The 25,532-nt window shown below is 38.1% G+C and overlaps 1 protein-coding gene and 1 long non-coding RNA gene across 9 annotated transcripts in view; one reads left to right on the top strand and one right to left on the bottom strand.

The window, feature by feature from the left end:
- Positions 1-2,823, bottom strand: part of LOC129014107 (uncharacterized) — a 41,831-nt gene extending 39,008 nt beyond the window's left edge. Inside the window, exon 1 of the long non-coding RNA XR_008494124.1 lies at positions 2,752-2,823. This is a non-coding gene — a long non-coding RNA (uncharacterized LOC129014107). The remainder of the gene's footprint in view (positions 1-2,751) is intronic.
- Positions 2,824-12,172: 9,349 nt separating this feature from the next.
- Positions 12,173-25,532, top strand: part of ICE2 (interactor of little elongation complex ELL subunit 2) — a 56,091-nt gene continuing 42,731 nt past the window's right edge. For 3 of the 8 annotated variants that reach the window (XR_008494123.2, XM_054451111.2, XM_063652675.1), the window contains exons 1-5: positions 12,173-12,327; positions 13,258-13,390; positions 15,152-15,256; positions 23,012-23,273; positions 24,632-24,751. Coding sequence is in view for 7 of the 8 variants with exons in the window: in XM_054451111.2 (XP_054307086.1) it covers positions 13,350-13,390; positions 15,152-15,256; positions 23,012-23,273; positions 24,632-24,751 (528 nt within the window). In the remaining variant the exon portion in view is untranslated. The other 5 variants (XM_054451110.2, XM_054451112.2, XM_054451113.2 and 2 more) reach the window with 5 other exon arrangements.

Genomic DNA, 25,532 nt, shown 5'->3' with positions numbered 1-25,532 from the left:
GTTGCTATTAGCTTTGACATGCTGCACATGCCATTATGTTGTTCTCTAAGAACAACTAAATTCTCTCCAGTGTTCATGTGATTCCTTTTTCATCATTATTACTTTAATATGGATGAATACTATTTCTAGGAACTTGATTATCATTGAACAGATTGCATATGTAAATGCAGATAATTCTTGAGCAATATAGTGAAAATGATTTCACACAAAAAAAATCCATATGTACTGTATACATCTTCCTGAATCCAAAATTCTCTTGTTATCCACACAGTTCGAAATCTCATATTAAACAGTGGTAAATTTTTAAACATTAGGACATTAGCTGGCTGCTTCTATAAATGTACCTGTATTGTCTGCCTGCTCCTTTTGTGGAGATGTGTTTTTGTATTGGATGTTTGGGCCAATGGGAGGCTTCAAGCTACAACATATTTTCCCAGTTTAAATAATATTTAACATATGACAAACCCCAGACAAGGCTTTTAATATGTATAAAGAACTGCAGTGTTAGGTGGTTTATTTGCAAACCGTTTTCAATGTTGTCCATTTTTATGGCACCTTTAACAATATTCTTGTTTCCAAAGTACAAAAAAAATAGGTTAAATAATCTAGCCATAACTGAATGTCAAGCAATAAAACAAATGACTTTTGTGCATAGACTTAAAAAATACAAATTTTAGACATCTGCATGTAAATGCAATCTCTTGTTTACTGCTTTCTTCAACTTGAGCAATCGATTCCTTATTTACTATTAACTTAAGAACTTGTAATGGCCTGTAAACATTTTCTCTCTTACTCTTCTTTCAAATCTACCTGTCCCTGCTTTTGAGTCATAATATTTAATGTTGTTCTGCACATCTCTATACAGTTAACTTTTTGGCTTTCATTCTGTATAGATAAGAAAATGTTATATTATAAACAGCCTACTCAGTGCAAATATTTATCTGTTTATCAAATCCACAATATGCTGTATAATACCGGTTTTACTATATAATCTATTTTAGACATAGCTGTTTAGAACTAGAGTGTGCTATTTTTGTGTTTTTCTGATGTGTGGTGCTAGACAAGTTACTTTTGTGAACAACAAAAATTATCCCTTTTATTCCTAGACAATACCACCTTTGGGTCTTGTTAATTTCACTGAGTATAACTATATATTTGTATATATATACATATATATATATCTACCTATGCCCAACTGGCAGCTGTATCAGAGTGCTGGATTTGGGACATGCTTTTCTCTTTAAATACATAATATCATTATATAAATTATTCTAGAGTGTATTTAATTAGGATAAAATTACTTCCTTAGTATGGATATTTGACATCTATAGGGTGAATTTGTTTATAAATATGGCTATATGGAAACTTATTAGCATTCACTTTATGTTTGCTACTTGGCTTTATAGCATATCTCCTAAGCTGAAAAATAATTTGCCAGGCCTTCAAGATCCTAAAGAAACTTGTTTAATGGAGTAATATACTTTTTTTTTCTTATTAAGGAATTATATTATTGGCACCTAACACAGTTGTATTCTTAGCTCCTATTATAGATAATAGGCATTTATATAAAATATCCTAGACGGCTTGATGGCAGAATAAACCTTTCCCCTCCTACCTGAGTCATGAGAAGGATGGAGACGTCCTCTGCCATAACATGGGCCATAAAGCAAATTCGACACGGGATGTTCTGTTTCAGTATGACCTCAACCAGTTCCATGAACTGAGTGAAGGACCTTCATTTTTAAGTTATTTAATAAGTAGCTTAATTAAGCCTTTCTACCCATTCTCCCAAGATCTATTGGCATTATTGAAAAGCAAAGTTTATCAAATATCTAACTAAGGATGTAGTTAACCTTATTAAATATTGATTAGAATTGTTCTGTAATATTACTGAATTTGTAAGATCTTTAGCAAAGATTTTTGAGCAATTTATAAATGTAGAGCAAATGTTTCTGTTTACTGCACTTTTTGTAATTGAAGGTGATAAATTCTCAAGCCATGATTATTGGCTTCCATGCACTGCAATATTTACCCACAATTCTAGACATTTTCCATTTTTGTGGAAGAGTTGCTGTTACCTTAATTATAAATGCAATTGTGTGGTTAATGAGAGCTAATGCTAGTAGTTAACCTTTTAAAGTGGATTTGCTACAGTTGAGGGAGAAATCTCTTTTAATATAAATCACATCATTCCTTAACTGCCTCGCTTGGAAAGAGACTGAAACCTTTTTTTTAAAGCACCATTTAGCATCCTAAGCTTCCTGAGGGTAGACATTGTATGTATCTCTTTGCGTCTGCACAATGGCTAGCACATGTCAGCATTTGACAATTGTTAAATGATAACAAGTGTGCCCCAATTAAAACGTTTTTCCTGGGTTGTTTTGTTAAATTTATAAAGTAAGCCAAGCCTTACGGTTAACATTCTCCTCTACAACCAAGTATTAAAGCCACATTTAAAAAGACCACATGAAATGCTGATTCTAATTGTGTGTAGGTCTTGAGGATTAAGCACACAAATTTCACAAACCTCTGTTTGAGTAAACAAACTCAGCCTTCTGTAAATATACATGCAAGTTTGGAAACAGTAATACTGTACCTATAAATATATGCTGTCTGTTTTGTGTACAGTATGTAAAAACTCCTTTTCTGCCACACTAAAAATGCAAGCCATTTATGGGAATCCTAAAACTAGTATTGAACTAAAACTTTGCTAATGATCTTTATTAGAGGATCATCCAACTTTTCACTTACCTTGGGTTTTCTTTTCAATTCACTCTTACAGTAGTCTGCTTATTTCCAGCTGTTTATTTTATTGAGTCCTGAATTTAAAAAATAAAATATTTTGATTCATTTTGTAAATACAAGCTGTACAAAAAAGAGAGATTTAATGTTGTCTTTTAAATACTCCAATTTTCATTCTAATATGAATGTTGTTATATTGTACTTAGAAACTGTACCTTTAATATTACATTACCTTTATTAAAAGTGCATTGAACACATCAATTTTAGATGTGCTTTATGTACTGTTATCCTATAATAAAACTTCAGCTTCTAATGGAACACTTGCCTTGTTTTTCTTCTTTTTTCTTGGTTATTGAATTGGACTGTACATAGTTTCCTAGCTTACATCCTGTCTCTAGTGAAGGGTCTAGGAGAGACTAGGTAAGTGTGGTCCAGACTAGCAGCACAGCATCTCCCGCGACTTTGTTGGAACTGCAGAATCCTAGCACCACCCAGACCTACTAAATCAATCTGCATTTTTATAGGATCCCAGGTGATCCATATGCACATTAAAGTGTGAGAAGCACTGGTGTATACTACAGCACTTTTTTTTTTTTTTGAGATGGAGTTTCGCTCTTGTTGCCCAGGCTGGAGCGCAATGGCTCAAGATCTCGGCTCACCGCAACCTCCCCCTCCCAGGTTCAAGCAATTCTCCCGCCTCAGTGTCCCAAGTAGCTGGGATTACAGACATGCACCACCACGCCCGGCTAATTTTGTATTTTTAGTAGAGACGGGGTTTCTCCATGTTGAGGCTGGTCTTGAACTCCTGACCTCAGGTGATCCGCCAGCCTTGGCCTCCCAAAGTGCTGGGATTACAGGCGTGAGCCACCGTGCCTGGCTCTTTTTTTTTTTGGAGACGGAGTCTCGCCCTGTCGCCAGGCTGGAGTGCAGTGGTGTGATCCCTGGTCCAAGCAATTCTCCTGCCTCAGCCTCCCAAGTAGCTGGGAATACAGACACGTGCCACCACACCCGGCTAAGTTTTGTACTTTTAGTAGAGACGGGGTTTCACCATGTTGGTCAGGCTGGTCTCAAACTCCTGACTTCATGATCCGCCCACCTCGTCTCTCCAAAAGTGCTGGGATTACAAGCATGAGCCACTGCGCCTGGCCGGTGTAGCACTTTTTAAAAAACTATTGGCTGGGCACAGTGGCTCACGCCTGTAATCCCAGCACTTTGGGAGGCCAGGATGGGCAAATCACGAGGTCGGGAGTTCGAGACCAGCCTGACCAACATGGTGAAACCCTGTCTCTACTAAAAATAAAAAATTTAGCCAGGCTGGTGGCACGTGCCTGTAGTCCCAGCTACTCAGAAGGCTGAGACAGGAGACTCGCTTGGACCTGGGAGGCAGAGGTTGCAGTGAGCCGAGATCGCGCCACTGCACTGCAGCCTGGCGACAGAGCAAGACTCTGCCTCAAAAAAAAAAAAAAAAAAAATTATTTGCTGCCATTTTGCAGGGAAAATACTGTTTAAAAGGATCAAGCAACCCTTTAGGTCAGAGAAGGCAAAGAAAAAGGTATTAACTTGTGAGATAACACCCACTGAATGACAGTCACTCTTGGAAATGCAGAACTGAGAATTCTGAAGTTGCTTCCTGTCTCAAAGGAAAAGGGTGCCATGACTGATTAGTCCTATCTTCCTTGAGTGCAGAAGCAGAGAAATCCTGAATGCATAGATTTTGTCATTTTTGCTTTAGAAATCATTAAAATTGAATTGTAGAAACGTTGCCAAAGACTTTTATTAGAGTCTCTGACTACCTGCAGTGTCATGGCCCCACTCCCACCCTTTCTTTTGATTAAATTACTTAGGGGTGAACCATAAATTTAGCATCAGCTAAGCATTACACCATTTTAATGGTGCAAAAACCTCGTCATCAATTGTTTTCAATGTAATATCAAGGACATTCAAATTATAAAATATTCTGAAGTCAGAATAAAGGCAACTGAGCTGGCATTTTCCTCCACATACCATAATGCCTAAGCATCCCCTGCACTCAGTAGCATTCAATAAATATCCGAATTATTCCCCAAAGTTGCTGCAAGTAGTAAACAATCCCTAATCCTGCTTTTATTTTCAACTACCTCAGAAAAAAAATGAAATATTATGCATGTGAAATCTTTGTAGACCATCAAGTTCTACATAATTATAAACACTACACTTTCTAGTGTCTGCAGAAATTGAGAGTTAATGAAAACAGAGTTTAAAATATGAAATCTGTCACCTCTAGATCTCTGCCCAAACTCATGCCTAAACTCCTTTTGCTAAAAGTAATGATTTACAGCCACCTCTTTATCCTGGATTAGCTTGCTCAGTTTCAAAAAGGGTAAATGGGAATACAGAAGAGACTTCTTAAAATTCTGTTCCTGATGATCTCACAGGAAAAGCAGAAAGGATAACAAATGTCAGGTTATTAATAAAGTCTAGGAAAGAAAGCAAAAGTAATAACCATAGACTGGTCAGTAAGACATGACCTCAAGAATGTCTTAGTTGCTACTGTTACTACTAAACTTTTCTTCATGAGGCAAGAGGAAGCAAGGGGCAAGCCTAGCCCCTCAAAAGCGGACTTCACATCTACCGTGCATTTGTACCAAATGGGCAGGTGCAGAGGCCTCAGCTTCTCCTCACAGGTCTGTGAAAACCCCGAGCCGCATGCATGGTGGTAGGAAAGATAGCTGCTGCTGTGCTGAGATGCAGTTAAGCACCTCGGCTTCCCCTTTTGAACAAGAAATTGAAGATGGGGCCCAGTGGTGTTCAAAACCATGGTCCAAAAGAGGTTATCAATGTCATGTAAGTCATCAGAGACAGGAAGAAAAAAAGATATTTCCATGCTTAAGGGATTTCGGGAACTTGAGGATGAGAAGGGAATGTTTGGTCAAGAGAACCCCCCTAGATTCCAGCAGAATCACACTGATGGCTCCCCTACTGCTTCTACTCCCCGCCCCCAGCTTTTGAAGCAAGCCTGGACTCCCAGTGGTGGCAGAAGCCTCACTCTAGGAGATTAACAAGAGCTCTCTCCTTTCACGGTGCCACCGGTGGTGAGCTAAAGAAAACTCTTGGTTTTTTTCTAATGTCATTTATCTCTCATGTTGGAAAGAGAGAAACCAGTCTTCCTGTATTTAATTTGATTCTAGATTTTTTTCTCCTTGGGAGGGGAAATGTCTACTCCAGTATAATATAGCCATCTCAGTAATCCATTTGTTATTTACCCACTTGATAGACTTCTCAAATAATATTTTTAATTCCAGGATAACTTCCCTTTTGTGGGGAAGAAGCTTTATCATCTATCAACTGTTCTTTGCTTGAAGGACAAAAATTAACTTTAATATTAGCCTCGTCCAAAATCTATTATAATGACTTCCTAACAAGCCCCATACCCACCCCTTCTACCATTCTCTCTCTACCCCTCTGATAAAACACACACTGCATTCTAAAGACAAATACGATTTTTAAATTATTCTGCTTGGAATTATCTCTGTTATCAACTTCTCTCTGTAGAACACTTACGCGCTACAAAAGACCATCTTTCAAGTGAACAATGATTTCTGGGGTTTTTTTCAGCCCAGGGGCCACATAATACAGAACATATCTAAATATATTTTAGAAAATATTATCTTCTGAGTAGAAAAAAATCGAACACTTTAGCCATTCTGTTCTTACATAGCATATCCTGGGCCAGAGTATTTTGCTGGTTTTTGGCATTAATGATGATTCCCTCTCCACTTGAAACACCATTTATTGCTGAAAGGCCTGATTTGAACAAACTGCAATTAGCGACAATATTTTCCCCAAAAGTTTCTGAATCAATTACTAGATTGAAACCTTTTTGCTAGAGGGCTATTTCTGGATTCTCATTTTGAAAATACCTTATGGATGATTGTAAATTCATGAGGCAATTCCCTGAGTGAAGCAGTTAGCAAGCTGTAAACTATTCCAAGGCCAAGTTCACCCCAAATCAAGACAAGGAAGCTCATTAGCTAAGGGGTAGAAAAATGACTTATTACTGATTAAAAAAAAAAAGATGATCTTGCACATTTCTCTGTCTTGATTTGGTCCCCAAGAAGAAATGAACACCTAGTAACCTAGTAACAACTATGATAACTTTGCTTAGTTAATGTTTGCAGTTTTTAGAGTTCTTTTTGAAATTCTGGTCCAATTAAATATTTTGTAAACTCAAAGAAGTACATACTGTTATAAACTCTTTCAAAATTAAATTGGCTTATCATTCAACTTCTGGGTTTGTTTGTTCCCCAGCTTACCAGAAATGGAAAACCTCATCTTTCTTCTGCTTAAAAATCCACAGAATAAAATGGTGCAATTGCTGTGGGAAACAATCTGACAGTTTTCTAAAAAGTTAAACATAGGCTGGGCATGATGGCTCACACCTGTAATCCCAGCACTTTGGGAGGCCAAGGGGAGGATCACCTGAGGCCAGGAGTTTGAAACCAGTGTCAGCAACATGGAAAAAAAAGTTAAACATAAATTTACCATACAACAATTCCACTCCTAGTTATCTACTCAAGGAAATAAAAATGCAAAGTTCACACAAAGACTTGTACATATAAAATGTTCACATAAATGTTGTACACATAAATGTTGCCCTCAGCAACATTATTCAGAAAAGCCAAAAAGTAGATACCATCTAAATGTTCATCAAATGTTGAAGGGATAAACAAAATGGGCATATCCATAAATGAGTTACTATTGAGCAACAGAAAGGAATAAATACTAATACATGCTACAACATGGATGATCCTTAAAACATTCTGCTAAGAATCCAGACACAAAAGACAACATATTGTATGATTTCATTAAATGAAATGTCCAGAAAAGGCAAACCTATAGAGACAGAAAGTAGATTAATGGTTGCCTGGGGCTGGAAAGAGGGACTGATTACAAAGGGGCACACACGATTTGGGGGTTAATGGAAATGTTCCCAAACTTTATCATGTTGATGGTTGTGAAACTTCACACATTCACTAAAAGTCACCTAATGGTACAATTAAAATGAATGAATTTTATGGTATATAGCTTATAACTCAAGCTATTTAAAACACGATACACAAACATACACACACACAGATTCCCCATAATGCAGAGAATAAAGTCCAAAATCTCTAGCATGGCAATGAAGACCATCTCTAGTCCGCTTCACCATTTCCGGTCCAACAACCTTCATTTCCCCAACACAGCGATGCAACAGCTTTTCCTCTTCCCCAGAATATGTGGAGCTGTTCACACTTCTGTGTTTTTTTTTTCCACACTTTAAAACCCACAGCCCCTTTTCTACCCAATGAACTCCTACTCATCCTTCAAGACCCAAAATAAACTCTTCTGAAGTAATCTCTAAATTATCTCCATCAGAATGAATTTCTCACTCATTTGTGGTCCCATGGAATCTTCTATATATATGTATACCATTTCCTTTTTTTTTTTTTTTTGAGACTGATTTCACTCTTGTTGCCCAGGCTGGAGTGCAATGGCACAATCTCGGCTCAGTGCAACCTATGCTTCCCGGGTTCAAGCGATTCTCCTGCCTCAGCCTCCCAAGTAGCTGGGATTACAGGCATGCGCCACCACGTCAGACTAATTTTGTATTTTTAGTAGAGACGCGGTTTCTCCATGTTGGTCAGGCTGGTCTCGAACTCCCAACCTCAGGTGATCCACCCACCTCAGCCTCCCAAAGTGCTGGGACCGTGGCCGGCCCACCATTTCTTCTTTGCATTATAAGTCTTTGTACAGTGCCATCTCCACTGTGTTTTGTTCATCTTTGATTTTTCTTTCAGAAAAATTATACACTAATAGCTAGTATTTGTTGAACATTTACTCTTTGCAATGCACTTTTTATATATATTACTTCTAGTCCTCACAACAATTCTGTAGGTGAGGTATCACTGCCTCCATTATCCAGATGAAGAAACTGAGACTCAGAGGACACATGACATGCCTAGGAGCACACTGCCAGTAGACAGAAAAACTGAGATGCAAACCTGAGATAGATATCTACTGGAATCCAGAAGTCCATGTTCTTGCCACTAAGCTTCTTGTGGTTTACAAAACAGAAAAGAAAAGGATGCATATATTTATTGTATTGTATGTTACTCCGCTGGGGCTGCTATGACAATTCCATAGCCTGGGAGGCTTAAACAACAGATATTTATTTTCTTACAGTTCTGGAGGCTTGGAAGTCCAGATCCAGCTGCCAGCCAATTTGGTTCCTGGTGAGAACTCTGTTTCTAGCTTGCAGATGGCTACCTTTTTGCTGTGTCTTCACTTGGGGGAGAGAGTGAGCTGTGGTTTCTCTTCTTCTGACAAGCGCATGAACTCCATCATTGGGGCTGCACCCTTGTGTCTTAATCTAAACCTACTTACCTCCTAAAGATACCACCTCCAAATACCATTAGGATTCCTTGTAGTAAACAAAAATTATAGGAGGCCATTAGGCTCCTATAATATGACATATGAATTACATATTCATATAACATATGAATTTTGGGAAGATGCACAATGCACATGTTGGCAAGAATTATGAGACCTGAATTTTAGTATCAGTTTTATCACTGATCATGTGATGCTGGAAAAGTCACTTGACAATCTTGAAACGTGCCCATTTCTTTGTAAGGAAAACAAGACGGTTGGACTAGATAACCTCCAAATTGTGTTCTGATTCTAAAAATTCTGATTCTGTGTGCTATCTTGCAACCACTGAAAATCAGATATACCAGTTCAGAGCATACTGTTTGGTGATGATCTGAAATCTCAACACAGAGCTGTATGGTGATGCTACCATATCACACTACCATGGGCAGGTACCTCCCAGCAGCATGAGCTCTTGAACAATTACAGCAGTTCCTTCAGGCCAGGTCAGGTGTCCCCAACTCTCCCTGACTGCATGCTTTGTGAGACAGTGCCCAACACATGAACTTTTACACTGCCTTTGTCCTACACAAGCCATCTACATCACTTACCTAATAAGAAATACTATCTGCAGCCAGGCGTGGTGGCTCACGCCTGTAATCCCAGCCCTTTGGGAGGCTGAGGTGGGCAGATCACAAGATCAGGAGTTCGAGACCAGCCTAACCAACATGGTGAAACCTTGTCTCTACTAAAAATACAAAAATTAGCCAGGCGTGGTGGCATGCACCTGTTATCCCAGCTACTCAGGAGGCTGAGGCAGGAGAATCGCTTGAACCTGAGAGGCAGAGGTTGCAGTGAGCCAAGATTGCGCCACTATACTCCAGCCTGGGCGACAGAGGGAGACTCCATCTCAAAAAAAAAAAAAAGAAAAAGAAAAAGAAAAAAAGAAATGCTATCTGCACAGTGCCAGGCATTGTACTGGTTGATTTTTTTAAGCATTCACAAACACTGTCTCCTAACTGGCTCCTCCCTTCAATGAATTCCATAGGTTGCCAGGTGAACTTTCCTGAAGCACAGCCAGCCAGTTCTGATTGTGTCATTATGTAAGTTTTTTTGTTTGTTTGTTTCCTAGCATTTTATTTCTTATACAATAAACTCAAACTTCCTTAGTCTGGCTTACAAAATCTTCCATGTCCTAGCTTCAACCAGTTTTTCCAACCCCTTTTCCTCTACTACTCTTCAGAGACCTTGCATTCCAGGCAAAATAAACTACCTATGGTTTCCTGTAGCACATTTTTTATATTAACATAATTTCTAACAATATTCTAAATCATTCTAAAATGTCAGCCAGGTGTAGTGGCTCACACCTGTAATCCCAGCACTTAGGGAGGCCAAGGTGGGCAGATCACTTGAGGTCAGGAGTTAAAGACCACCCTTTAACTCCTGGCAAACCCCAACTCTTTTAGTAGAGATGGCAAACCCCATCTCTACTAAAAAAAAAAAAAATACAAAAATTAGCCAAGTGTGGTGGCGTACACTTGTAGTCCCAGCTACCAGGGAGACTGACGCAGGAGAATCGCTTGAACCCGGGAGGCAGAAGTTGCGGTGAGCTGAGATCTCACCACTGCACTCCAGTCTGGGAGACTCTGTCTTAAAATGTAGAACACGCTTCCCTAATAGCACACACTAGATTCTGTCTATGCAATAGGTTTAAGGAGTTCCTTGTATTAAACAAAAATTATAGGAAGCCATTGTTTTGAACTTCTGCACTAGACCCCAAGAGACCAGACTAAAATAAAAATGGAATCACTCATGCTCACCACACCGAAACTGAGTTATCTGGCCCTCCAAGAAATCAGGAGACAGAGATAACAGGCCAGTTTCAACTTTCAATCAGCAAGATAATGAATTTCCTGTTTTAGTCCCTACAGCAAAGAGTAACTTGAAGTAACCTGATGTTAACCAGTTATCTTTCTATTGTTCTGTCTGTCTCCACCTTACCAGGAAAGTAACTTTGAAATTATCAATCTGCTTTTTGTTCTTTGTTTCTACTTTCTACAGCCCTTTTTTCTGTCCGTAAAGCCAACCTCCTCTGTTCCACTCATTGGGACACTCATTCCATTTTACGGAATGAAGTGTTGCCTGATTCCAGAATCGCAATAAGGCCAACTGAGATCTTTAGATGTGTCAAATTTTTGTCTTTTGACACTTGTGCTGGTCTGTCTAGCACGCCCTTTCTCTTCATTCCACATACCCACATTCTTCAAATGAGCCCACAGGGCAGGTGCTCAGTGCAGTAACTGACATGTAAGTACTCAATACTATTCAAAGCTGCGTTTTGCCCCTCACACTAGCTATTCCTCTCCCTCTAACCTCAATCTATACACCTTTCTTATGTAGCTTATTACTTTCTATTGTATTTAATGTAAATGTCTTAGACTGCCAGAGATCCAAAGCACTGGAAAAATCAGTATTCAGTCTTAGTCCATGTGTACCCAGCACCAAGCACAAAGTACTCTGTTTTTGGTCAATAAATCTTTCCGTAATGGATGAGAACAAAACTAGTGTTTGAACCAGAACGGCCTCTGGTGGAAACTCACAGCTAAAACTGGATGGGGAGTGGAGCGGAGGTGAAGGAGCACTTAATGAGGCCCTACTATGTGCCAGGTACTGTGCAGAGCACAGCTTCTTCCTTTGTTTCATTTAATCCTTTCCAAAAAACCGTATGAAGCAGCAGTAACAATTTCGTCTCCATTTTACATATGAGGAGTTTGGGTTAGGGAAGTCAGGAAACTTGCCTGAGGTCACAACCAAGTATGTCTGGGTCTTTCCAGTACTGCACTTGTCGCTTGTCCGCCTTCCAATTTATCACTCCCCTCCTCTCCCCGACGAAGGTCGAGGACTTTCTAGGAAAACACGCAGTCTCCAACCACTTCCGCCTGGCGAGCCCAGTCTCGCCCTTCGCTACCAGAACCACAGGGAGCGCGTGTGGCGGGAGGAAAGCAGGGGAGCAGCCGTCAAGACGCAAGGCCCCGCCTACTATGTCGTTGGTGGCGTCATCACGCAGGGCCGAGTCGGCGCGGCCACATCCTTTAAATATGGTCTTTCCCGGGCGCGCGCGACGATGTGAGGAGTGGGGTGGAGCGTGTGTGGTGTGTGGCTGCGGCCTGGGCAAGAGCCGCCGCGGACCATGAGGTGGGCGGAAAGGCTGTGTTGCAGCCGAGACGTGGACGGGAGGGCGCTGCCGGGCCAGCGGGCGTGCTCATGCAGGGGCGGGAGGAGGGAACATGGCGGCCGGGCCAGGACCCTTTGCTCCTGGCTCTGCGCGGCTCCTACGCCTGGTTTGCTTGCCCTTTTACCTGCTTTTCTGGAACCTTGTTTCCCCTCTCCTTGTGTCCCCTTTCCCTCAGCCGTTTCTTTTGCTTTCCTCGACTCTTCCGCCAGCTCCATACTGGGTCGAAGTGTGAGAGGTAGATTAAGTGGGAGCCGGTCGGGCCCGTCCGGTGCCGAGACACCGACTCCTAAATTTGATTAGGTTCTCGCATGTCACTTTATCAGTCTGCCTGGGGTCACAGGAGAAGTACTGAACATGAGAGATCAAGCCTGATTTGTAGTCCTGTTGATGTCTGTAAGTGATCTTGTGAAATGTCACTTAAGTTGACCTCAGTCTCCTCAAATGTGAGGTTCTCTTTGAAAGGCCTAAGATTCCTGATATTGAGGTAGCTTTTGTCATGCAGTGCCTGCCAGAATCTGCCCCATAACAAAGCATGGCCGGGAAAACAAAAGATTTATTTTGGCAGTAAGGGAATGGAAAACTGAGTTGACTTCCCGTTCCATGCCATCAAGTGGCCTAGTATGTAAGCAATGAAAACACCGTTCTGTTTCAGCTCTTATTTCCATAGTGAGTGTCCTAAGAGTAGCACTCCCGGCGTAGATTAAATAGAAAAGGGCTCGTCCTGTATCGTCATTGCTGCTCTGCTACAAAGAACCTTGGGTCTGCTGTATTCTGTTTTAGGTGCCACAGTCTGTTGAGGGTAGATGTTTAGGGAGAGATTCTTCCTCACCTAACAGCGCCTGGCCTAGCCAATCACTTGCTTTTGATCTTGGCCTTTTGTTTTTCCTCAGCTGAGTAAGTTCTGGAGGGATCCTGCCTCTTGGAGCCTTCGCAGCCAGGCAGCTGTGAACTGTGAGCTAGAGTGAAGCAGAAATCTAGGAAGATGAGCTCCAAGATGGTCATAAGTGAACCAGGACTGAACTGGTGAGTTGTAGCCACTTTGTAATCCACTGAAGAGGAGTGTAGTGGGGCTGATGGTTGACTAAGAAAATAGATTTCTGGCATAGAGAGATTTGGAGGAAACAGAAAATACAAGTTTAGGGTCTCAGAATTTACCCTATCCTCATCTTCACATACTGAACGCTAGAGTTATGGCTGACTGCACTTCCACTCCTATAGTGGAACAACACAGTTCAGCACTCAAATTATTTTTAGGTATTATTCCCTCAGGTATTTATTGTTGGTCTCCTGTGAAGGAGAGATACAGGAATTTTCTTGAGTCCAAGAACCTTGCCCATTTCCATACAAGTAATAAAAAAGACCCTCTTTAAGAATAGACATGGTTTTTGTTATATTGAAATCTATATCAAACGATATAAATGCATAGACTCTGTTTTAAAAGTGTATGAGAACTTTGCAAATAGAGAGCCTGGTTAAATAATATAGTGGTTTTATAGACATCTAGCTAATACATGTGCTGCTTTAGTTCATTTTAACACACATTTACTAAGCCAGCCGAGGAGGATCAAATGTTATAAATGGTTACAAAGAGTATTAAAATAGTACCTGACTCAGAATATTAAGTCAGTATGTTCAGTGAGTATTTGTTTATTGCTAACAACACTCCCATCCCCAGGGAGCTCACAATCCCTGAGACCCTTTACTTTGTTTTTATATGATATGCAGAAACTGAAGAATTTATTGAGATGTCACAGATACAATACCACGACAAGGTAATAAGAAACTATACTGATACATAGCAAATAAGACATTCTGATTTTACCATTAATACCTTAATATAGTTTTTTGGATAAATGCCTTTAAGAACAGTTTAAAAAGGAAAAGAGTATGAAGCAAATATGCTAGAATTTCCTATCCGGGCACTAGGACACCCAGAAGTTGCCATTTGATTAGGTAAGAGGTATGCACATTTGCATTCCTTGCCAGTGCTGTAAAGTATGCATTCAGATGTAGCACAGATGCTCTTATATACCACCGGCATTGTGGAACTAGTTGTGGTTTAGAACCTTTGCACAATATTGTAGCCCTTGGAATTATCCTTTTCCACGGAATTTTACTGGTCTTTGTCCTCCCTGGATTAATGGATTCAGTGTTTTCAAATTTTTAATTCCTTCGTTCAAACAGCATTTTTGGATGCCTAACTATATGGAAAGCATTGAATATAATATGTTAGTCTCTAAATTAATTATGGTGTTATGAAAAATCATATCACCTTTGAGGTGGTTTAGCAAACCAGTTATCCCATTTGCCATAGTAAACAAAATAGCTAGGCTGTTTAGTCTTTGTAGCGTCTTTTGGCTCAGCACAGAAGTGGATGAAACAAAAATAAGTTGAGAAGTGTTTTCAGCAACCAAATATCTTAGTGTTATGTCCTAGAGCCAGAAGTGAGGCCAGGCTTCGACAGACCCTTGATTATACTTCAGTCTTTTCTATCTTTAACTCTCCAGTCTCTGTGACATTTATTTAATTATGTACTACAGAAAATGCAAAGCTGATTATTGGAGCTGGAGAATTTCCTAATGGGCCTGGGTTTAAAGCTATCCAAGAAATAACACTTCTAAGCCCACAGATCTGGTATATGAAATTAAACATAGTAAGAAGAGATTGTCTGGGGATGGGGGGTAAGAAGGTATGAAATTGTAAGTTACAATTGTGCCATTATGTGTCTTAGTCTAGCATGAGATTTTGAATTGTCAAATGTAAGTAAATTACTTTGTTTCACAGGGATATTTCCCCAAAAAATGGCCTTAAGACATTTTTCTCTCGAGAAAATTATAAAGATCATTCCATGGCTCCAAGTTTAAAAGAACTACGTGTTTTGTCCAACAGGTAATATGTTTATTTGGTTATTTATTTCCATATTTGATTGTCGTTTTTCTGATAGTTGAAGTTTTATGTGTATCTCTAGTATTAAACATTCAAATTATAGAAATGTTTAAAAGAAAACAACTTTTAGCACTGGTATTTATCTTTACAGACCTTCGGTCCTTTCTCCACACATGAACTGCAAAACAATTTTATAGTATTTTATAATACTATGCTAAACTATCCCAATATTTTTATAATACTATACCGATATAGTATAATACTATAGAAACATTTATACCACTAAATGTTTTAGTATAGTACCAATATTATACTAATAATTGTTTAGTATAGTACTAAATAGTATACTATTTATAACATATGTACACGCACACATACATATACAGGTATATAATACAAAATGGGATCATACTAAAAATATACTATAAAACTGTTTTGTAGTTATCTATCATTTAAAGTGATATTTTGAGTATCTTTTCATGCCCCAACATTTAGTTCAATCTTAATGGTTGCATATTACCTCACTATATAGCTTATAGATGTATTTTTAATTCATTTAGCTAGTCCTGTGTTGCAAAACATTGTGTTCCCTTTTTTCTTTTTTTTTTTTTGGTAATTAAAAACAATATATTGGTGAATTTTTATAGTTATTTCTGTAAGATATACTCATGGAAATTGAATTGTTTGGTCAGACAATATGTACAGTTTCTATTTTAATAGATATTGCCAAATTGCTAAAGGTTTTTTTCCTCTCTGGTATTTAATGACTATTAAGTGATAATTTTTACTTCTTACTGCCAACTTGCCTGTAGTAGCTCTTCTTTCCTTTTTGATCGACTATTTCTACTCTGTTGTTGATGAATCTGGAAACCAAGTAATTGAGTTTACTAGAAAAATGTATAAATACACCAAATGAGGAATTAGGAAACTCCCCCAGGGAAGCTCAACATTTACTTTCTTCGTTTCTCCTTTTACAGTGGAGGAAGCGTATCTCCCCATCTTTTCCTGCTTTCTCAGTTATCTTTTCTGTCCGTTGTCCCCTCTTACTCCTCTATCTTTATTCTCTCCCATTTTCAGTCATCTTGATTACTTTTTGGTTTTTGTTTTGCTTTTTAGGAGACATGGTCTTGCTATGTTGTCCAGGCTGATCTTGAACTCCTGGCTTCAAGTGATTCTCCAACTTGGCCTCCCAAAGTGCTGGGGTTACAGTCAGGAGCCACTCTGCCTGGCCAACTTAATCAGTATTTGAACATGCTCAAGTTTTCCTATTTTAAATAATCCCTGGACTCCACATATTCTCCTAATTACTTTCTTACCTCTTCTCCCATTTATACTTAGACTTCTTTAAAGACTTAAATATGCTCACTGGGAAGAAATGAGGAACAAAAAAGCTGTAAGATGTACAGAAAACATAGTAATAGTAAGTCCTTCCCTATCAATAACTTAAATGTAAATTAATTAAACTCCCCAATCAAAGGATGCATTGGCAGAATGGATTTAAAAGCAGGACTAAAAACTTTCCATTTACTGCACATCCTGCTCCACTTGCTGGGATTACAGGCATGAGCCACCATGCACGGCCTATAGCTGTATTGTATTCTATAGTTGGGTGTATATAATTTTTAAATTGACGTCTGTTGATATTTAGCTTGTTTCCATTCCTTTACTGTTAGAAACAGTGAGCATCCTTTTTACATGTGCTTGTATAAGTAGGATAAACTCCTGTCAGTGGAGGGTATGTATATATATTTATTTTGATAGATATTGCCAGATTGCCATTAAAAAGCATTAAAGAAAAAAGTGCTTTTTTGATTCCATCAAATGAATGCGTAAGTTTACATAAAAACAAGCAGAAGTTGTATTAAAGAGACAATTTTAGTCCAGGCTCAGTGGCTAACACCTGTAATCCCAGCATTTTGCAAGGGTAAGGCAGGAAGATGACTTGAGGCCTGAGTTTGAGACCAGCCTGGGCAACAAATTGAGACCCCGTCTCTCCAAAAATAATTTGCTGTGTGTAGTGGCACATACCTATAGTCTTACTTAGGAGGCTGAGGCACGAGGATCACTTGAGCCCAGGAGTTTGAGACTGCAGTGAGTTGTGATTGTGCCACTATATTCCTGCCTGGGCATCAGAGTGAGATCCTGTCTACAGAAAAAAAAAGAGACAATTTTTTAAAAATAAACGTTTTAAAGAGGCAGTTTCAGAAGCAACTTTCCTCTTGCCAAAGTGCATAATTATAATGTCTGTGCTGATGTCAGATATACAAAGTTAAAGCAATAGACTCCCTTATGTATGTACATCTATGGATATTTTTAAAAACTATTTGTTATTCAACTTGTACAGTTTTTTGAGGATAACTAATTTCTTAAAACTTACTACTAATTAAAGAATTGCCATTATTTATTTGGATCAAAAAATGCCTATAAATTCTGTTGTCCTGGGATTTAGAGAACATATGTCTATCTTTAAAAAAAGAATCATCTCAGGTCAGGCGTAGGTGGCTCACACCTGTAATACCAGCCCTTTAGCAGGCCAGAGCAGCTGGATCACTTGAGCCCAGGAGTTCAAGACAAGCCTGAGCAACATGGTGAGACCCTGTCTCTACAAAAATACAAAAAATAGCCAGGTGTGGTGGTTGTGTGCCTGCAGTCTCAGCTACTGGGGAGGCTGAGATGTGAGGATCACCTGAGTCCAGGGAGGTTGACGCTGCAGTGAGCGAGGATCATGCCACTGCACTCCAGCCTGGGCAACAGAGTGAGACCCTGTCTGTCTCTCTCTCTCTCTCTCTCTCACACACACACACACACACGCACACACACACACAAATAATCTCGGCTGGGCACAGTAACTCATGCCTATAATAACACTTTGGGAGGCTAGGGGCAAGAGGATCACTTGAGCCCAGGAGTTCAAGACCAGCCCGGGCAACATAGCAAGACCTTGTCTGTACACATAATTTAAAAATTAGCTGGTGTGGCATGCACGTGTAGTCCCAGCTGCTTGGGAAACTGAGGTAGGAGGATCACTTGACCCTGGGAGGTCAAGGCTACAGTGAGCCATGATCACACCACTGCACTTCTGGACAACAGAGCAAGACCCCATCTCAAAATTTGAGACCTTATCTCAAATTAAAAACAAACAAACAAAAAAAAAACAACTTATTTGAACTTTTGTTTCAGCCTTTCTCTTTTCACACTAAAAATTTCTAGTATTAATCTTCGTCTTGCCACTGCTTCTCATTTTATTTTTAACTTTAGAGTTGGTGTCTTGCCATGTTGCCCAGGCTAGACTCAAATTCCTGGGCTCAGGTGATCCTCCTGCCTCAGCCACCTGAATAGATGGGATTATAGGTGCACGCCAGTGTGCCAAGTTTATTTTTACGGTTCTTTTCAAGTCCTCTTCTGTTCAGCATATCCCAGGTGTGGGTTATAGCCTGGCTTTGTATAAGGAAAAAGGCATTTTGCTGGAAGTTGGGCATACCTAACTCCTAAAATATTTTTTTCTTAGAATATCCTTGTTTTTTTTTAGATTTCTGTAGAGCACAAAATAATCTATTAGTATAATTTACCTTGTACTATAGAAAAAATACAAGTTATTGATGTGATGTTTCTAGTCTTTTTTCTTAACCTTTTATTAAGAATTATTACAGTCATTGTTACAGTAATTACTGTAATAATTCTTAATTACTGTAATAATTATTACAGTTATTTCAGGCTTTATTGTTTACAACTGTTTTCTTGTTGAAAAACAAGGCCTTTTATTCTGTTAATTTCAAGATAAAAAAAAATTTTCCTTTTGCTCTCTGTGCTCCATAAGTGTTTGTAAAATGAAAGAACAACTTGAATAGTGTTTTTACAAATGAATAATATAAAAAGTTAACATTGTGTTACTTTTCTCTGAAGCATGAAAAAGAAATTATAGAATATTTGGAAAGTCCCCCAAGAAAATAAAAAAGGATATTAAAATGCCCCATGAGCCATTCATGTAGAAATAGCCACTGTAAACAATTACCTTTTTTTTTAAATTAAAGTTTCTGTTTGCAGATACTCATAACGGAGTTTTAAGCAAACAAGGGGGGAAATAGCTTTAAATGGAAATATATATATATAAAGCTTTAACACATTTAATTTAGGAAAATAAATCAAACTCAGAAGGTACTAGTAGACTTGAAATGGAGACTAGAAGCACCATTTCCAAATGCTACTTTTAAACATGCTACCAAACCAGTACTTAAAGTATAGGAAACTTAAACTTTTGGATTCTGCCCTGTTTGTTTGTTTTTTTTTTTTTTTTTCCATAGAAACTTTGAGAAAGGAGAAAGGGTAGTTGACAAAATGCAGGGGCAAAACTTCAAACCATCAACCAAAATAAAATATGATGCTGTATATGTGAATAGAGAAACCCTGTCAGATGCTTTTGGTTTACACCCTGATGAAGTTTTTGACAGCACTGCACAAGGAAATGATCTTGATGTGCTACCATTTCATTCTTTGCTGAATGTAGCCAATTTAAACTGCTAGAATTTCTTGACATTCCTAGTCTGGCATATCTGAGTCAGCATCTTGTTGCTGCAGCAGCTTAATTAAATTTGCCAGTTTGTGGCACAAGGACGGACATGTTCTCATATTCAGAGTGACAGCTGTGAAGCAGTATTGTGTAGAGTGCAGACACGATACTGTTAGGTTTGAATAGCTCTCAAGACATTTTCTAATGAGAAGTCAATTTGCTGTAATACATTTCTCCCAAGATCAGCAGTTAATGTTCATTTTGTTAACCTAAAATATGCTTATTTTTATACAATTATTGGAGAAACTTTAGTAGCTAACTATGTCTTTTTTTACTTGTGTTATTTTCAGAGCCAACCTAAGCATCCTAATTTTAATTTCCAAAATTCTTCTCCCATTCCCTTATCAGCTCTGAGTAGTTTTTTATCCATTGTTTAGCTCTGAGAGAGTGGTCTTAAATATTTTTGCTTTATTTGGGGACCTACATATTTTCTAAAATACTGTTGTCATCTTTTGGAATTTTTGCCATATTTATTCTAGTATCATAAAGTTAATTTAAAACTAATCAGTAGTAGTTTTGGATGGAATGTAACTCACCCTTTGTCCAGACGCAGATCTAAATTAGTAGTTCTCAGCCGTATCAGACTGATACCCTCCCACTTTTTATGACAGGTATTTATAAGAGATAAGATACCTCCTTTACTAGCTTAAAATGAAATTAATAGATATAATTTTTAAAAACAATAAATATATCCTATACCTATAAGTTTGAAATAATTTATTTTTTAATATTTAAATTCATAGAGACTACTGCATTATGAGATATAATGAGGTAGTGAGATGCATCAGTTAAAATGAATACAGTTCATTTATTTAAGTTCATTTAAAGTATTTAAGAGAAAATAAAGCATACCATAAAATAATCATAGGAAAAATAAAATGTACTGTTAGGATAAATATTAACAGACTAGACTTATTTGTAGCTGATAAGAGATAATAACAGACTAGACTTATTTGTACCTGGTAAGAGAAAGCCTGAAGGGGACTGTTAAAATATGCAGGATAGTACTGCATATTGCAGGCATTTAGTATTCCCCCCTTCTGAATGCCTTTAATTCCCCCCTTTTGTGACAATCCAAAGACACCTACAGGCTTCCAGAATGCCCTGGGGACATTAAAACTGTTATGATTGAGGACCGCTGCTATGGATATTTTCTCTTTCTTCTCTTTCTTTTCCTTAATCCCTGATCATTATGTTCTTAGGATTCTCTTCAGTCACCTATTTGGTATGTTCACTTTGGAAACCTGAGTTCTCCATAGTCCCATTGTGTTGATGTACATACCTACTTTTCTTTCTTCTTCATTGACTTGTCTAATGCACTTGATTATAATGTCCTGGAGATTGGAGATGGTACTGTACTTAGTGTTGTATTTCCAGTGCCTGGCATAGGCTGGCACATGGTAGTTAATAAATATTAACAAATGGAGGCATGAAGAATGAGTCAGCAGATGTCCATCTTTCTCTTTAGTTTCCCTTGCTCTGTGGATTATTGTGTAATTTGGAGCCAGGTTATAGGAACAGTTACTGTGGCGGAAGTTACAGTTGTGCAGGCCAAGGAAGTATAGTTTTGATGCACTTCTAAAGTCTCTTATGTAAAATGTAGATTACAATAACTGAATAGCAAAAATAGAGATGGATTATGAATAAGATAAGGAAGTTGTGTTCATATGCCTTAATTTGGATAAGGTGACTTCTTAAAAGCAGGCATAGCATTTGTGAATCTAAGTAACAGAGAAGCTCTCTAAAATAAAAGAAATGTATTTGGGAGTAAAGCATTGCAATGGGAGTATGTATGCCATAGTAAACTATGTGCGTATTCAGGGAGGTAAAGGAGGACAAAGATTTTTAAAGGAAAAAATTAGGATTGTCTGATTGTTTTGAGATAGTTATGCTCGATCTTTGAAAGATGAATAATAAAGGTGACACCAATCCAAAGACTGGCAGTTCCTGAACAAATACCCTTGCAGAAATATTTTGTTATCAGGAATTCAAACATGAGAACTCTGTCTTCATGGCCTTCACTAGCTCTAATTATCAGGGTTTTTGTGTTTTTTGTTTTTTGTTTTTTTTAAGTTCCAGGGTGCATGTGCAGGATGCACTGGTTTGTTACACAGGTAAACGTGTGCCATGGTTGTTTGCTGTACTTACCAACCCATCACCTAGGTATTAAGCCCAGCATGCATTAGCTATTTTTCCTAATGTTGTACCCCAACCCCACCCCACAGCACACCCATGTGTATTCCCTTCCCTGTGTCCATGTGTTCTCATTTTTCACCTCCCACTTATAAGTGAGAACACGTGGTGTTTGGTTTTCTGTTCATGCATTAGTTTGCTGAGGATAATGGCCTCCAGCTCCATTCGTGCCCCTGCAAAGGACATGATCTCATTCCTTTTTATGGCTGCATAGTATTCCATGATATTAGGGATTTTTGAACATTGGTGACTCCATTGTGATTCTAACAACCTTCACACATTCCATAAACAAATATGGTAACAGGTTCTGAAGCTACTCACTACTTTCTCTTCTGGTACATTTCATTAAAGATACGCCAGGATTTTTCTTTGGCATCCGTGAAAAGCATAAAGTCATTTCCATGAACTCAGCCATGTACCAGAGTGATAGAGGATTGTACGACTTTTCCAAAACCAATACTGCTTTCAAAAAATACGGTGCATAATGTTAGAATTTTCTTAATTTTTGAGATAAGCAGAGGGAATCAGAACATTTAGAATCTCAATGAATTTTGTTAATCTCAAATTTGTGATTCCTTTACATTCTGTTCTTAGTAGCTTTTATTCACCATATTAACTGATAAATCTTAGTGATGAATTTAAGTATTAAAAACTCAAATTGTAATAAAATATAAACATAAAGTACTTGCATGTGTAATTGGCAAGAATGATTTTCCCGTCTTTATTAATGGGAAAAAAACTTCTAAATTGAATAAGTATGCCTCTTCCTCTCCATCAGGTAATTGAAGGTAAGTTTGCATTGTGATCCTATCCCGCAGAATACTTAATCTACTTTAAATGGCTAAACATCAAAATGCAGGTGGCAGAGTTAGATAATAATCCAGTGTTTACTCTGTTAATCACGCTATATTCTCCCTGGTGATTGAGAATCATGAAGTTCCATGATAGTAATCTTCATGTGAAAAGCACATATTTGTAAATTATATTTTGTTTTCCAGACGTATAGGAGAAAATTTGAATGCCTCAGCAAGTTCTGTAGAAAATGAGCCGGCAGTTAGTTCAGCAACTCAAGCAAAGGAAAAAGTTAAAACCACAATTGGAATGGTTCTTCTTCCAAAACCAAGAGTTCCTTATCCTCGTTTCTCTCGTTTCTCACAGAGAGAGCAGAGGAGTTATGTGGACTTGTTGGTTAAATACGCAAAGATTCCTGCAAATTCCAAAGCTGTTGGAATAAATAAAAATGACTACTTGCAGTACTTGGTATGTATTGTGTTCTTCAGTTTCAGGAAAAAATAATAAAAATTAGGAAATATTTTCATCTTAAATTTATATTTATGTTTTTAGGTCCAGTCATCTTTTTTAAAATGGAAAATTTAAGGAGATTGATTGACAGAGCAATGGTGCTTTAATTCTTTTGTTGGTTCCATTGCAGTTCAAGCATTTTGCTCTACTTCTGAACATGTCTCGCTCCAGTTCATCTTAAGTACTAGCAGTAGAATTTTACATAGATTATACCAATTTTAAATTATTGCTTAATTATTTCAATTAAGACATTTCCAAATTCTCAATTATATAAATGATGCTGTGCTGAACATCTTTGTAGCAAAATCTTTGTTCATATCGATGATAGTTTCCATAAGATAAATTCTTAAAAATAAAACTGCCAGATCAAAACCTATGCATGTTTTCAAAGCTTTGATCTGCAGTTACACATGCATAAATTGTTCTGCAAAAAGTTTAAACCAGTTTGTTTGTACCTCTGTTGTATGACAGGTTTTGAAAAAAACTATCTTCTCTAATCCTACAGGGGTAAGGTAAAAGAAAATCGAAATCAAATTTAAGAAAAGAAAACACTATCTTCACTAATATTGGACATTACCTTTTTTGCCTTTAATTTAAAATGGGAAAAATGGTCTCTTGCTTTACATTAATTTAATTTATGATTACTAATGACAGTAAGCATTTTCCATATGTGTATAAGCCATTTTTATTTTTTCTTTGGTAACTTGCCTATTTATATTATTTGCTTATTTTTCTATTCGGATGTATGTCTTTTTAAAAAAAATTGAGGCCAGGCACAGTGGCTCATGCCTGTAATCCCAACACTTTGGGAGGCTGAGGCAGGTAGATCACCTGAGATCAGGAGTTCAAGACCAGCTTGACCAACATGGCGAAACCCCATCTCTACTAAAAATACAAAAAATTTGCCAGGTGAGGTGGCAGGCGCCTGTATAGCCAGCCCCAGCTACTCGGGAGGCGGAGGTCGCAGTGAGCCGAAATCGTGCCACTGCACTCCAGCCTGAGCAACAAAGCGAGACTCTGTCTCAAAAAATAAATTAAAAAAAAAAAATTTTTTTGACAGCATTTTATAAAATCAACTTCTCAATTCCTGAGCATGTGTTGTATAGTCTTAGTCATTTGCTTTTCTATTTTGTGGAGTTTTTAATAGCAGTTTATCATTACTATATAATAATTTTTACTGACTTCTTTGATTTCTGCTTTGGATTTGATACTTTAATTATTCTTTAAGTCCAAATTATTATAGCAATGATTAAAAATGTGATTGTTTTTTAATGAAACTTTTTATCCCAAGACATGTCTACTTTTTTAAAAATCAGGATATGAAAAAACATGTGAACGAAGAAGTTACTGAGTTCCTAAAGTTTTTGCAGAATTCTGCAAAGAAATGTGCACAGGATTATAATATGCTTTCTGATGATGCCCGTCTCTTCACAGAGGTAAAAAAGCAACTCACATTTGTGTAAAGTGCCAAGTGATAGGCAATAGCAGCATTCTGAAATGTGTGATGATTCCACCAAAAGCATTCGGAACTGTCAGTGTTACCAATTTAAAAACCACAGGTCTTTTCTTCATCATGCATTAAAATAGTAGAAAAACTAACATCTCAAAATTGTGTACTATAGTATATTTTTATGTATATTTATATTCTTTAATGATCCAACTACTGTATTGTATCATTACATTTTACTCACATAATAGTTTGAACTGACCCACTGATTTCCCTTCTGAGAGAATAGTGTTTAAAGAGTTATCCTGGTCCCTAAAAGTCTGAATGGCCCTTTAAAACTCAGTCAAGTGAACTTGTGCTCATTATGTTTGTGGTAACCAGCCACAAAATGATAAATTTCAACTCTGAGTTCATTTTTGGATACTTCACTCATTCATGCAAATTTATTAGTAAGACCTGTGTATCATCCCAGCTTGTACCCTACCATCATTCATTGAGCCTACCAGAAAATTAAAGTATACTACTTAAACAGGCCAGGTGTGGTGGCTCACACCTCTAATCCCAGCACTTTGGGAGTCTGAGGTGGGTGGATCACCTGAGGTCAGGAGTTGGAGACCAGCCTGGTCAGCATAGTGAAGCCCCGTCTCTACTAAAAATAACAAAATTAGCCAGTCGTGGTGGTGGGCGCTTGTAATCCCAGCTACTCAGGAGGCTGAGGCAGGAGAATCGCTTGAACCCGGGAGGTGGAGGTTTGCAGTGAGCTAAGATTG

This window comes from Pongo pygmaeus, chromosome 16, assembly GCF_028885625.2.
Source record: "Pongo pygmaeus isolate AG05252 chromosome 16, NHGRI_mPonPyg2-v2.0_pri, whole genome shotgun sequence".
Taxonomy (NCBI): domain Eukaryota; kingdom Metazoa; phylum Chordata; class Mammalia; order Primates; family Hominidae; genus Pongo; species Pongo pygmaeus.
This window is presented reverse-complemented; position numbering and strand designations above follow the sequence as displayed.